The sequence below is a fragment of the Cetorhinus maximus genome, unplaced genomic scaffold (genome assembly GCF_964194155.1).
Source record: "Cetorhinus maximus unplaced genomic scaffold, sCetMax3.hap1.1 HAP1_SCAFFOLD_645, whole genome shotgun sequence".
NCBI classification, from domain to species: Eukaryota; Metazoa; Chordata; class Chondrichthyes; order Lamniformes; family Cetorhinidae; genus Cetorhinus; species Cetorhinus maximus.
The window spans coordinates 137,376-151,962 of NW_027596587.1; the positions used below are offsets into that span (position 1 = coordinate 137,376).

The following is a 14,587-nucleotide window of genomic DNA, read 5'->3' on the forward strand; positions in this document are numbered from 1 at the left end:
TGTTTGACTCTAAACGCCAGGGTTACCTTTAAAGTCTCAGTCTCTCTGTTCTGTTCTGGGTGTTGAAAGAGGGTAAAAGACGGAGATGATCAGTAATCTCAGCTTCAGAGGATTGAATCCCGAGATCCAGAGCTGCTCTGATCAATGCTGACCCAGGGTGAGTTCCCTGCCTACACTGGTTGGTAAAAGCCCTTTCTCAAGCGGAGTGTTGTGGCTATATTCAGCCTTCAAAAGGAAGTTGGTGTTTCCTTTTGCTGCATGAGCTCTGTTGGCAAAGCTGTGTTGTGTGTCACTACAGGGGGTTCTCTCTCTGTCTCGGTCTCTCTGTCTGTCTGTCCCTCCGTCTCTCCGTCCCTCCGTCTCCCCGTCCCTCCCTCTCTCTGTCTGTCTGTGTCTCTCTCTGTCCCCCTCTCTCTCTCTGTCCCTTCTGTGTCTCTGCCTCTCCCTGTCTCTCTCTCTCTCTGTCCGTCCCTCTCTCTGTCCCTCTCTGTCTCTCTCTCCCTCTCTCTGTGTCCATCTCTCTCTCTCTCTGTACCACCCCTCCCTCTGTCTCTCTCTCTGTCCCTCTCTCTCTCTGACCCTCTCTCTCTGTCCCTCTCTCTCTCTCTGTGTCCCTCTCTCTCTCTCTCTGTCCCTCTCTGTCTCTCTCTCTCTCTCTCTGTGTCCCTCTCTCCCTCCCTCTCTCTCTCTGTCTCTCCCTCTCTCCCCCTCTCTCTCTCTGACCCTCTCTCTCTGTCCCTCTCTCTCTCTCTGTGTCCCTCTCTCTCTCTCTCTGTTCCTCTCTGTCTCTCTCTCTCTCTCTCTCTGTGTCCCTCTCTCTCTCTCTGTCCCTCTCTGTCTCTCTCTGTCCCCTCTGTCTCTCCCTCTCTTTGTCCCTCTCTCTCTCTGTCCCTCTCTCTCTCTGTCCCTCTCTCTCTCTGTCCCTCTCTGTCCCTCTCTCTGTGTCCCTCTCTCTGTCCCTCTCTCTGTCTCTCTCTCTGTCTCTCTCTCTGTCCCTCTCTGTCCCTCTCTCTCTGTCCCTCTCTCTGTCTCTCTCTCTGTCTCTCTCTCTCTGTCTCTCTCTCTCTCTCTGTCTCTCCCTCTCTCTCCCTCTCTCCCCCTCTCTCTCTGTGTCCCTCTCTCCCTCCCTCTCTCTCTCTCTCTGTCTCTCTCTCTCTCTGTCTCTCCCTCTCTCTCCCTCTCTCCCCCTCTCTCTCTGTGTCCCTCTCTCCCTCCCTCTCTCTCTCTCTGTCTCTCCCTCCCTCTCTCTCTCTCTCTGTCTCTCCCTCTCTCTCTCTCTCCCTCCCTCTCTCTGTCTCCCTCTCTCTCTCAGTCTGAGCCCCTCCAGCATGTCCTGCCCTGACATGATGGTGCTGGAGCTGGTGCCCTCCCCGCAGCCCAGGCAGGACCTGGTGGAGACCCTCGGCAGCTTCAGTGAGAGCAGAGCCGGGGGTCAGCCGGGCAGGAAGAGGTCTGGGGGCTCCCGGGAGAACGTGGCCTCCAGGCTCCAGTGGAGGAAGCGCTTGGTGGAGCAGAAGCGGATACTGAGCGCCTGCTCGCTGCTGGTGTCTGGCTTGGGACTCAGCCTGATGATAGTCAGCATGGAGCTCTCTCTGGAATGCTCCCGCCTGGTGAGTGATGACTTTCCGACGATTCATTCCCCAAAGTTTATTTCCCCAAAGGCGCTGCCCCTCTACCCCCGCCCCCGTGCCCCGGGTTGATTGGCTGGCTATTCGACTGTATGGGGCATCGCGGGCCCTAGCTACCCCCCCTTCCCCTGTCGCCCCCATCACTTTTCTGTTGTGATTAAAAGGCGTCAGCATTTAAGTTGGACCTAATCTCCAGGGAGGGTGGGGTTGAGGCTGTTTACTTCCTATTACCACCAGTCCCCTACCCCACCCACCCCACCTCCATCGTTCTCACGAATGAGACAAGACTTGGACTGAGCCTGGGCATCGTCCTTGCCCAACCTGCGTCTTCTTAAAACGCTGATCCATCTGCTGCACTTTACCGTCTCAAATGCAAATTACATCCCCTCATGCTCCACATAAACCTATCCAAGTGGATAGGGATTAGGGATAATGACTTTAGTTCGAGGGAGGAGATTTATGGCTGTGTGAGCAGCGAACAGTTTTGTGAATAGCCGAGACAATAAATTACCCTGAATGTGATGTTAGAAACTAATTTTTCGTCCCCAGAATCAATTGTCTTCGTTCTACGCACCCCTAAGTTAACGTTTGTTTTAAAGGCTATTTAAATGACAAAATTATATTCAAAAAAAGTCAAAAACACGATCATTCAGTTAGTTACTGGTGCAAAACTACAGTGCAGGTATTTTATGTATGATTGTTAAAAAATATGCATTCGACAAAAGACAACTTGCCAAATGCTAGGTTTAGAAGAGAGAGAGAGAGACAGAGCGAGCTGGTGCAGACAAGATGGGCTGAATGGCCTCCTTCTGCACCTTAACAATTCTGTGATCTTGAGTCTCCTGAGAGTTTTTTGGTTATTTGGTTTTTTTTTAAATCTGTTTAAAATGGCTGCCCTTCCCTGGCCTCTGGGAGTGAGTATTTTTATCCTTTCATGGGATGTGGGGCACTTGTCGCCCATCCCTAATTGCCCTTGAACTGAGTGGCTTGCTAGACCATTGCAGGGGGGCAGTTAAGAGTCAACCACACATTGTTATGGGTCTGGAGTCACGTGGTAAGGTTGGGCATTAGTGAACCAGATGGGGTTTTTATTTTTACAACAATCGATGATAGTTCCATGGTCACCATGACTGAAACTGGCTTTCTGTTCCAGATTTATTAATTGAATTCAAATTCTAAATTCCACCAGCTGCCCCATGGTGGGATTTGAACTCACTCTCCCACCCACCCCCTCCCCCCCACCCAGAGCATTTCTCTGGGTCTCTGGATTTCTAGTCCCATGATGTTACCGCTACACCACCGTCTCCCCTCCCCCCGTAACTGGGAGGTTTGCGTTAGGGGACATTTGGCGCTCCGAGATACAACCTCATTGACCGACCCCAAGGCGCCATTTCTACGTGTCCATCGCAGTGACATCGATGCGGCTTTTGAAATTTCACAGAGGCTCCGGGAGGCTTCTCGAGGACCCTCTGGGCCGTGAGGCTTCGAGGGCAAAAGCAAGGAGGTTATGTCAGACGCGTGTAAGAGTCTGGCTCAGCTTTGGCTGGGTTACTGCGTTCAATTCCGGTCACCGTACACTCTAGGAAGGATGTCTAAGCCTCGGGGAGGGTGCGGAGGAGATTCACTCGAACGGTCCCAGGGAAGAGGGACTTCAGTTCATGTGGAGAGACTGGGAGAAGCTGGGATTGTTCTCCTCAGAGCAGAGAAGGTTAAGGGGGAGATTGAATCGAGGCGTTCAAAATCATGAGGGGGTTTGGATAGAGTCAATAAGGAGAAACTGTTTCCAGCGGCAGGAGGGTCGGTAACCAGAGGGACACAGATTGAAGGGAATCGGGCAAAAGAGCCAGAGGGGGAGATGAGTTTTCACGCAGCGAGTGGTTAGGATCTGGAGTGCGCTGCCTGAGAGTGTGGGGGAGGCAGATTCAGTCGAGGATTTCAAAGGGGAATCGGATAATTAACTGAAGAGAAAAGCCACTTCTTCCACATACCGATTGCTTTATTTGATGATTCATCCAGTTGTCACGTGGTTCCCATTGTATCACTCCTGGGCATTGTTTGTCAGCTTCCGTTTTACTGACTTCCTGACGCCCCAAAGCCTGTCTACCATCTACAAGGCACAAGTCAGGAGTGTGATTGGAATACTCCCCACTTGCCCTGGATGAGTGCAGCTCCCACAACACTCAAGAAGCTCAACACCATCCAGGACAAAGCAGCCCCGCTTGATCGGCACCACATCCACAAACATTCACTCCCTCCACCACCGACGCACAGTAGCAGCAGTGTGTGTACCATCTACAAGATGCACTGCAGGAACTCACCAAGGCTCCTTAGACAGCACCTTCCAAACCCACGACCGCTACCATCTAGAAGGAGAAGGGCAGCAGACACATGGGGAACACCACCACCTCCCCTGATGTCACAAGAAAACAGGTAGTTAATTGGTTGGCGATTATTGTCCTCCTTCATCTTTCAAAACATGGGTCATTTTAGTAATTGTAAGGTTTTAGTAGTAGTAACAAGGTTTACTGACTGGTATACCTTGTTAGATTGGCTGGTGAGTATTCCTATTTATCTTAACTGAGGAATTTCAGTCAGGGTAAGTGGAACATATATTGAAATAGCAAGAATATAAGGACACGCAGGGCTAGAGACATTAATTAAAATGTAATCGGTAAAATAATTAATTAATCGCATGCTATAAAGATGCCAGGGCAGGTGATGTCTAGCGGCTGCAGGATGTGGGAGCTCCTGGATGTCAATGTATCAGTGATTACATTGTCAAGGTCCAATAACAAGCTCCTTGCCGACTGGTGACGACTTTGTGCAGCAATTACATTGTTAAAACAGGTGATGGGCATTGGCTCACCCATAAATGGGGATATAGCTGCAAAACACCAGTGTGGAAGGGACCGGGAGAGTCTGCTATGCTGCAGGGCTGTGTTGAGAATAAATCCGATTGATGTAGAGGAATAACTTTGGACTCATTCTTCCATGACAAGCATTGATTGTGACTAACCCCGGATGCCAAGTCAAGTGTATCTGCTGTAAGTGTCTGTGGCTGGGAGACCATGCAGGTGCAGCAAGCGACCGGGAAAGCAAATGGTATGCAAGAGGATTTGAGTACAGGACTGAAGATGTCTTGCTGCAAAGGTATAGAGCCTTTGGTGGGATTACTGCTGGACTACTGTGTACAATTTCGGCCTCCTTACCTAAGGACTTAACTGCCACTGAGCGGGTGCAACAAAGGTTGACCAGACTGATTTTTGCGATGGCAGGATTGTCTTATGAGGAGAGATTGAGGGGACCGGACCTGGGTTCTCTGGAGTTTAGAAGAATGAGAGGTGATCTCATTGAACATACAAAATTCCAACAGAGGGCTGGACAGGGTAGATGCAGGAAGGATATTTCCCCCCCCAACTATGTCTGCCGGGTCTGGAACCAGGGGGCACCGTCTCAGGATAAGGAAAGACCATTTAGGACTGAGAAGAGGAGGAGTTTCTTCACTCACTGTGGTGAACCCTTGGAATTCTCTACCCCAGAGGGCTGTGGAGTCTCAGTCATGAGCACGCTCAAGATAGAGATCAATAGGTTTCTAGATATTAAAGACAACAAGGGATACAGGGATAGTGTGTGAAAATGGTGTCGGGGAGAAGGTCAGCCATGATCTAGTTGAATGGCAGCAGATCAGACTTGAGGGGCTGAATGGCCTCCTCGTGCTCCTGTTTCCTCTGTCACCATGTTCCTGAGTCACGCACCATCCTGACTTGGAAATATACCGGTTGATCCTTCACTGTCGCTGGGTCAAAATCCTGGAACTCCCTCCCTAACAGCACAGTGGGTGTACCTACACCACATGGACTGCAGCGGTTCAAGAAGGCAGCTGTTATGACCCAGCAGTTGGTAAAAGCTGAGTTATTTAAAATCCCAGAGGGAAACTTTAAATAACTGTCATAGCCTATATTTTCAAGTGGCATGTTTAGAGTTGCAGCTCTAAATTCAGGAATAAGACAAACAGTTCTCAAAAGGTTTTTATATCAAACTACATGAGATATTTATTACTTTACACAAGTTAAACATATACAAATTGCTACTATTATAACTTTTTAACAGATTCCCAGACTAATCTCCATTAAGGCAACAACAGCCGATAGACTCAAATTCCAAATCCGGCTCCTTTCACTGTGGTTCCTTTGCAGACAGGTGTAGGCTTACAGCTGCTTTGATGTTACAAGCCTCTGCTCTGCACACACAAAACTGCTCAAGTTATTCCCAGCGCTTCTCTTTGAATGTAAATTCTCATTGGATCATCAGGACCTTTGAACTCCACCTCCTCTGACAACAAATCCCCTTTCCTAGCACCAATTTTATTCGTAATATAAACATGTTGCTTGGTCTCTGCTAGCTGGGTGCCAGATTTCACTTTCTTGAATGATCTATTCGACAAAATGCAAATGTGCCTCTACTTACTTACTCTCTGTTTACGCCTCAAAACTATTCTAGATCAAAGCACCCAGACTGGCTAGCTTTAATCCAGTTAAGACACATCCACAGACTAAACCTCTATTTTTAAAAACAAATAATATTACGTACATTTATAGCTTCATGACGCAGCTCACCGCCACCTTCTCAAGGGGAAATTAGGGATGGGCAACAAATGCTGGGCCCGGCCAGCGACGCCCACATCCCGTGAATGAATAAAAAACAAACTTTGCTGCCCTCATTATTTTGAGGTGAGGTTTGCTTAGTTTCCGCTTGTTAACCCCTCAGATAACCACATGCTGAATCTGCTACCCTCTGCGGCCAACTTGCCCCCAACATCAGGCAATCCTGCAAACAACACAGCCCTGCCTTTCACACGGCCACCAGGCCCTGGGCCACCCCCCTCTCCACCCTCTCCACCCCTCTCTCTGTGAACTCTCATCTCACCGTTCACCATGAGTGAAAAGGACACTCACCGCCCAGCAACCCCCAACCTCGGCCAAGGTAGGGAGTTGAAGGCAACTTTTTTATTGACACGTGAATCCCAATTAAAGGGGAAATAGACAGTCTCCCATTGTGCAACACAGCAGATTACACCATCCTTTGTGAGGCCAGAAATTTTCAACCTTCCTCTGGTGACCACTCCCACATAGCGTAGCCCCTGTGACTCCAGCAGGGCTAAAGGTAGCCTGTTCAAATCCCCACTCCGACTGCTCAGGTGGCCAACTGTGGGCACTCCTTTGGAGCCCATGGGACTGGAGGCAAAGACTTGAACAAAATTGTTCGTTTGGACATGCCAGAGCATGACGTATCTCAGGTCGGAGAAGCTGGGGTTGTTCTCCTTGGAGCAAAGGAGATTGAGGGGGGGTGGGGGGGGTGGAATCTGATCGAGGTGGACAAGATGACGACGGGTTTAGATAAGGGGGACAAAGAGAAGCTGTTGGCATTAGCTGATGGTGCAAGGATTGGGGGGTGGGAGGGGACACGGACTGAAGGTTCTGGGCAAGAGATACAGAGGGGGAATTGTGAAGAAGCTTTATTTACACCGCGAGTGGTAAGGAGCTGGAAACTCGCTGCCCACGAGGATGGTGGAAGCAGAGACGATGGACGATTTCAAAAAGATGGGGACTTGAGGGAAATAAACTCGCAGGGATACGGGGGATAGAGCAGGGGGAAATGGGACTGACTGGATTGCTCTACAGAGCTGGCATGGACTCGATGGGCCAAATGGTCTCCTGCTGACCTCTCTAAGAATTATCCTTGGGTTTGAAACCACCAAAATTTCAACTGACGCTCTTACCATAACCATGTTAACAAGCCATGGGATACTGATGAGTAATTAATGAAAAATTGCTGGGGAGGCAATGGTGCAATGGTATTGCTGCTGGACTAGTAATCCAGAGATCCAAGGACTCTGGGGACCCGGGTTTGAATCCAAGCATGGCAGATGGTGGAATTTGAGTTCAATTAAAAATCTAATGAAGACCTTGAAACCAATGCCGATTGTTGTAAAAACCCATCTGGTTCACTCACATCCTTTAGGGAGGGAAATCTGCTGCCCTTACCTGGTCTGGCCGACATGTGACTCCAGACCCACGGCAATGTGGTTGACTCTGAAATGCCTCCTGAACAAGAGCAGGGCAATTAGGGATGGGCAACAAATGCAGGCCTAGCCGGCGACGCCCACATCCCATGAGCGAATATAAAAAAAAATACACTTCCTGTTCACATCTTCCATTTTAAATTGCTATGTCAACATTTACAATGGGAGCTTCCAATGTAAACTGGTCACCTTGTAAATGCATCCTCCAGCCAATGCAGGCACTGCAGTGCCATCGCTGGTGGGATGGTGTTATTACAGCGTGACACGTTTACATAGAAATTTCCCATTGTGCATATATGCACTTGGGAATCAGAATGGGGCTACAAAATTAAGGACAGGTGCTGGGAATTTCTTTCGAGCACATTGTTTAAATGCAATGGAGCTGGAGGAACCTCCATGAAACTCAAACTCCCTGGGATAATATTAGCATACCAATATGCTTCAATGCAGTTTTCTCTCACTCCCCGATTGACCCCACCCCCTCCCGCCTCCCCACCTCCAACACCAGTTTCACCTGTACACTGCAATGAATATTTTCCATTTCTCATCCAGGGAATTGTGTAATTATCCACTTTGGTAGGATGAACGAAAAGTCCGAATTTTTTTTAGAAGTTGAGGAATGAGTAAATGTTGGTATCTGATGGATTTGGGTGTCCTTGATCATGAGTTACAAAGTTAGCCTGCAGGTACAGCAAGTAATTAGGAAGGCACACGGAATGTTGCTCTTTATTGCAAGGGGGATGGAGTATAAAAGCCGGGAAGTCTTGCTACAGCTGTACAGGGCATTGGTGAGACCATACCTGGAGTACTGTGTACAGTTTTGGTCTCCTTACTTAAGGAGAGATATCATTGTCTCAAAGTGAGTGCAGTAAAGGTTCACTACACTGATCATTGGGATGCCTTAAGGGGAGGGATTAAATAGACTGTGCTGATTTTTCTCTGGAGTTTAGAATAATGAGAGGTGATCTCATGAAAACATGTAACATACTGAGAGACTTTGACAGTGTCGATGGAGAGAGTGTTGCCGGAGGTCACCGGTAACAGTTATTGGCTTAGTACAAAGAGGAGAAGAGTCAATTCTCTAACTCTAAATTCGCTTTATTCACGTCGTTAGATCATCTACATATAGCTTATATGTCTGGTTAAATATAGACATGCAGTTTACAGCAGGTTATACAGTTTTATACCCAAAACTAGGATCGAAACGCACACCCACTAGGTTTCTCTGACACTCCCTGAGTGGTCACAGAATATAAAAGCTAATGCCCGAAAAGGAGACCTAACGCTGGCCAGGCATTCCGTCCTCTCTCTCTCTTGCGTCTCTACGTTGCTGATGTAGGTTCTGCCGCTTCTGCGATGGTGGGTCTCCAGAGTCTCGCTGCCCCACGCCCGAAATCCTCTCAGTATTATACTGAATCTTATCTCTTCAAGCTGTGCTGTCTCTCTTCCCGTTGGTTTGGGGCCCGCTCGCCTGATCTGTGGCATCTTCTTGTTGGCTCTGTTCCAAGGCTTGCAGGATCACCTGGTTCCTCCTTTTCTAAATAAGGACTCATCACATTTCCTTTGTCTTCAAGACGCTCAGCAATTTCAAAACCGGTTCCAGCCAACCGAGACCAGTGACTGGAATCAGGTTGCAAAAGTTGCTCAGGCCAGTAACTGGACTGAAGGTTGCTTCAGGTCAAAAAGTTGCTTTTGCCTGGGTCGGCAGTTCAGCTGCAGCCCCCTGGCCAACAAGAGGTTGTTCCAGCTCCAGCCTGGCTGAAGAGTCTGGAACTAGGTGGGCGTGTCCCAGTCTCAGGATGAGGGGTCGGCCATTTTGGGCTGAGACGAGGGTGAATTTCTTCACTTGGAGGGTTCTGCATGTTTGGAATTCTCTCCCCCACCCCCCGCCCCCCCAGAGAGCTGTGGGGGCTCAATCATTGAGTCTATTCCAGACTAAGATCGTAGATTTTTGGGCACTTAAGGGATAGGGTGAGGGATGTGGGTTTGAAGTAGAAGATCAGTCATGATCTTACAGAATTGGGGAGCAGGCTCGATGGGCAGAATGGTCTCCTCCTGCTCCCATTTCTTGTGTTCCGATGCTCAACCTCTGGGACTTCTCTGTTTGACTAAGTGTGTAGAGGGCCAAGTTGCTGGGTCATGCAGTGTTACTCAACGTCTTTGCTGTTGCTTCACATTAAGACATCCCTGAATCAGAAGGTCATGAGTTCAAATCGCACACAAGACTTTAGTCCCATTATCTATGCTGGCACTCCCAGTCCCAGTAGTGAGGGAGCACTGCACTGTCGGAGGGTCAGTACTGAGGGAGTGCTGCACTGTCGGAGGGTCAGTGCTGAGGGAGTGCTGCACTGTCAGAGGGACAGTACTGAGGGAGTGCTGCACTCTCAGAGGGACAGTACTGAGGGAGTACTGCACTGACGGAGGGTCAGTACTGAGGGAGTGCTGCACTGTCAGAGGGGAAGTACTGAGGGAGTACTGCACTGTCGGAGGGTCAGTACTGAGGGAGTGCTGCACTGTCGGAGGGTCAGTACTGAGGGAGTGCTGCACTGTTGGAGGGTCAGTACTGAGGGAGTGCTGCACTGTCAGAGGGTCAGTACTGAGGGAGTGCTGCACTGTCGGAGGGTCAGTACTGAGGGAGTGCTGCACTGTCGGAGAGTCAGTACTGAGGGATTGCTGCACTGTCGGAGAGTCAGTACTGAGGGAGCGCTGCACTGTCGGAGGGTCAGTACTGAGGGAGTGCTGCATTGTTGGAGAGTCAGTACTGAGGGAGTGCTGCACTGTCGGAGGGTCAGTACTGAGGGAGTGCTGCACTGTCGGAGAGTCAGTACTGAGGGAGTGCTGCATTGTTGGAGAGTCAGTACTGAGGGAGCGCTGCATTGTTGGAGAGTCAGTACTGAGGGAGTGCTGCACTGTCGGAGAGTCAGTACTGAGGGAGTGCTGCATTGTTGGAGAGTCAGTACTGAGGGAGTGCTGCATTGTTGGAGAGTCAGTACTGAGGGAGTGCTGCATTGTTGGAGGGTCAGCACTGAGGGAGTGCTGCACTGTCGGAGGGTCAGTACTGAGGGAGCGCTGCATTGTTGGGGACTCAGTACTGAGGGATGTGTTGTTTTGTAATTCCTAACTGGAAATCTGACCTCAGTGTGTCTCCAAAGTGATCATTTCCGAGATCTGAGGAGGCTAGAGTGGGCGTAGAGCTTTTGATTTCCTTTACAGGACATCACAGTCCATTAACTATCTTAATGAGGCTGTGCACTTCCGAAAAATCAGGGTTTCCTAAATTCACCCCTGCAGCGGGAGGGTGAGAAGCGACAGGCGCTGCCACTACAGTGTTTTATCCAGTGCTGCTCGTGCGCCAAGAGATGCAAGATTCCTTCCCCCTGCCCTTGGTCACCCTGTTTCCCTCCATCGATTCAGAATTCTAGGTCTCTACTCAGCAGCATCCCAGAATATCCAGGAGAAAATATTCATGTTCACAGGAAGTCCCCGGGAGTGTGACAGTGTTTACAGGGGGAATCCCCAAGGACTGTGTCAGTATTTACAGGGGGAATCCCCAGAGAGTGTGACAGTGTTTACAGGGGGTCCCCGGGGAGTGTGTCAGTATTTACAGGGGGTCCCCGGGGAGTGTGTCAGTATTTACAGGGGGAATCCCCAAGGACTGTGTCAGTATTTACAGGGGGAATCCCCAGAGAGTGTGACAGTGTTTACAGGGGGTCCCCGGGGAGTGTGTCAGTATTTACAGGGGGTCCCCGGGGAGTGTGTCAGTATTTACAGAGGGGAATCCCCGGGGAGTGTGTCAGTATTTACAGGGGGTCCCCGGGGAGTGTGTCAGTATTTACAGGGGGTCCCCGGGGAGTGTGTCAGTATTTACAGGGGGTCCCGGGGAGTGTGTCAGTATTTACAGGGTGTCCCCGGGGAGTGTGTCAGTGTTTACAGGGTGTCCCCGGGGAGTGTGTCAGTATTTACAGGGAATCCCCGGGGAGTGTGTCAGTATTTACAGGGGGTCCCCGGGGAGTGTGTCAGTATTTACAGGGGGTCCCCGGGGAGTGTGTCAGTATTTACAGGGGGGAATCCCCGGGGAGTGTGTCAGTATTTACAGGGGGAATCCCCGTGATGTGTGTCAGTATCTACAGGGGGGAATCGCCAGGGAGTGTGTCAGTATTTACAGGCAATCCCTGTGGAGTGTGTCAGTTTTTACAGGGGGGTCCCCGGGGAGTGTGTCAGTATTTACAGGCAATCCCTGTGGAGTGTGTCAGTTTTTACAGGGGGGCCCCGGGGAGTGTGTCAATATTTACAGGGGGGTCCCCGGGGAGTGTGTCAGTATTTACAGGGAATCCCCGGGGAGTGTGTCAGTATTTACAGGGAATCCCCGGGGAGTGTGTCAGTATTTACAGGGGGGATTCCCCAGGGAGCGTGTCAGTATTTACAGGGGGTCCCCGGGGAGTGTGTCAGTATTTACAGGGGGGTCCCCGGAGAGTGTGTCAGTATTTACAGGGGGTCCCCGGGGAGTGTGTCAGTATTTACAGGGGGGAATCCCCGGGGAGTGTGTCAGTATTTACAGGGGGGAATCCCCGGGGAGTGTGTCAGTATTTACAGGGGGGAATCCCCGGGGAGTGTGTCAGTATTTACAGGGGGTCCCCGGGGAGTGTGTCAGTATTTACAGGGGGGAATCCCCGGGGAGTGTGTCAGTATTTACAGGGGGGAATCCCCGGGGAGTGTGTCAGTATTTACAGGGGGGAATCCCCGGGGAGTGTGTCAATATTTACAGGGGGTCCCCGGGGAGTGTGTCAGTATTTACAGGGGGAAATCCCCGGGGAGTGTGTCAGTATTTACAGATGGTCAGTTTGAAAGGTTTTAATTCATATGCAGTGAGAGATAACCATAGTGACCTCTGAACTGACTTGTGGACAACTCCTGGAGAGACAGTGTCCAAGCAGTATTGAACACGGGGTCTGTTCTGTTAGAATGAATGTGTTAAATTGTTTCCTGATAACTTTCTAAAAGGTATTTTGTCTCTTTTTTGACCCACAGTTTGTAATCACCTTACTCAGCGTTGCTACCACTGCCTCAACAGCCCTACTCCTTGCTTTAGTCTTGTTTTACCACTTGACGGATATCCAGGTAACCGTGACGCTCCTAACCAATTTAACCCTTAACTCACCCTTGCGCTGGGGTCCAGTAGCAGAAGCCCCTCGCCGAGGCTCCTTCGACAGCACCTCCCAAACCAGTGACCTCTACCACCTAGAAGCACAAGGGGCAGCAGACAACATGGGAACACCACCACCTGGAAGTTCCCCCTCCAAGCCACTCACCGTCCTGACTTGGAAATATATCGGCCGTTCCTTCACTGTCGCTGGGTCAAAATCCTGGAGCTCCCTCCCTAACAGCACTGTGGGTGTACCTACACCACAGGGACTGCAGCAGTTCAAGAAGGCAGCTCATCACCACCTTCTAAAGGGGCAATTAGGGATGGGCAATAAATGCTGGGCCCAGCCAGCGACGCCCACATCCCGATCATGGATTAAGACAGATGGGTGTCCTGTGCCGAGGGAGTGCAGCAGTTCCATCAGAAGTGGGGACTGGGTTAACCCTCTCTCTCTCAAGAGTGGCTCTGCCCTGGGTATTGTCGAGCTCTCAATGGAAAATATGTAGACAATGGCCTGGCATGGTGACTTGCTCAAATCAAGTTACTTTCCACGTGAAATAAAAACAGAAAATGCTGGAAAAACTCAGCAGAAGAGGAGAGGAGAATCACATCGACTCAACACGTTAACTCTGCTGCTCTCTCCACAGACGCTGTTGGACCTGCTGAGTTTTTGCTGTGTTTTCTGTTATTTCAGATTCCCAGCGTCCGCAGTATTTTGCTTTTACCAGTGCTGTTTCCTGTGAATTGAGTACCACTCCAGCTCTGTGTGTGTGTGTGTGTGAGTGTGTGTTTGTCAGTTTGTGTGTGTCTGCGAGTTTGTGTGTGTGTCTGTGTATGTGAGTTTGTGTGTGTTTGTGAGAGTGTGTTTGTGTGTGTGTGTGTGAGTTTGTGTGTGTTTGTGTGAGTGTGTTTGTCAGTTTGTCTGTGAGTTTGTGTGTCTGTGAGTTTGTGTGTGTGTGAGTTTGTGTGTCTGTGAGTTTGTGTATGTTTGTGAGAGTGTGTTTGTTAGTTTGTGTGTGTCTGTGAGTTTGTGTGTGTGTCTGTGTATGTGAGTTTGTGTGTGTTTGTGAGAGTGTGTTTGTGTGTGTGTGTGTGAGTTTGTGTGTGTTTGTGTGAGTGTGTTTGTCAGTTTGTCTGTGAGTTTGTGTGTCTGTGAGTTTGTGTGTGTGTGAGTTTGTGTGTGTTTGTGAGTTTGTGTGTGTGTGTTTGTGTGTGTGAGTTTGTGTATGTTTGTGAGTGTGTTTGTCAGTTTGTGTGTGTCTGTGAGTTTGTGTATATGTCTGTGTGTGTGAGTTTGTGTGTGTTTGTGAGAGTGTGTTTGTGTGTGTGAGTTTGTGTATGTTTGTGAGAGTGTATTTGTCAGTTTGTGCGTGTCTGTGAGTTTGTGTGTGTTTGTGAGAGTGTGTTTGTGAGTGTGTATTTGTGTCTGTGAGTTTGTGTGTTTGTGAGAGTGTTTTGTGAGTTTGTGTGTGTGTGTGTGTGTCTGAGTGTGTGTGTGTGAGTTTGTGTGTGTTTGTGTGAGTGTGTTTGTCAGTTTGTGTGTGTCTGTGAGTTTGTGTGTGTGTGTGTGTATCTGTGTGTGTTTGTGAATGTTTGTGAAAGTGTGTTTGTGAGTTTGTGTGTGTGTGACTGTGTGTGTTTGTGAGTTTGTGTGTGTGTGACTGTGTGTGTTTGTGAGCGTGTGTGAGTGGTCCTGATAATCTCTAATGTTGGCACAGGCAACCTTATCTCGTC

At 49.6% G+C, this 14,587-nt stretch overlaps 1 protein-coding gene across 1 annotated transcript in view; it reads left to right on the forward strand.

The window, feature by feature from the left end:
• Positions 1-1,056: 1,056 nt before the first annotated feature.
• LOC144674378 (intermediate conductance calcium-activated potassium channel protein 4-like) overlaps positions 1,057-14,587 on the forward strand; it is a 57,002-nt gene continuing 43,471 nt past the window's right edge. Inside the window, exons 1-2 of the mRNA XM_078535775.1 lie at positions 1,057-1,610; positions 12,739-12,828. Of these exons, the coding sequence (XP_078391901.1) occupies positions 1,329-1,610; positions 12,739-12,828 (372 nt within the window). The 5' untranslated portion in view covers positions 1,057-1,328. The remainder of the gene's footprint in view (positions 1,611-12,738; positions 12,829-14,587) is intronic.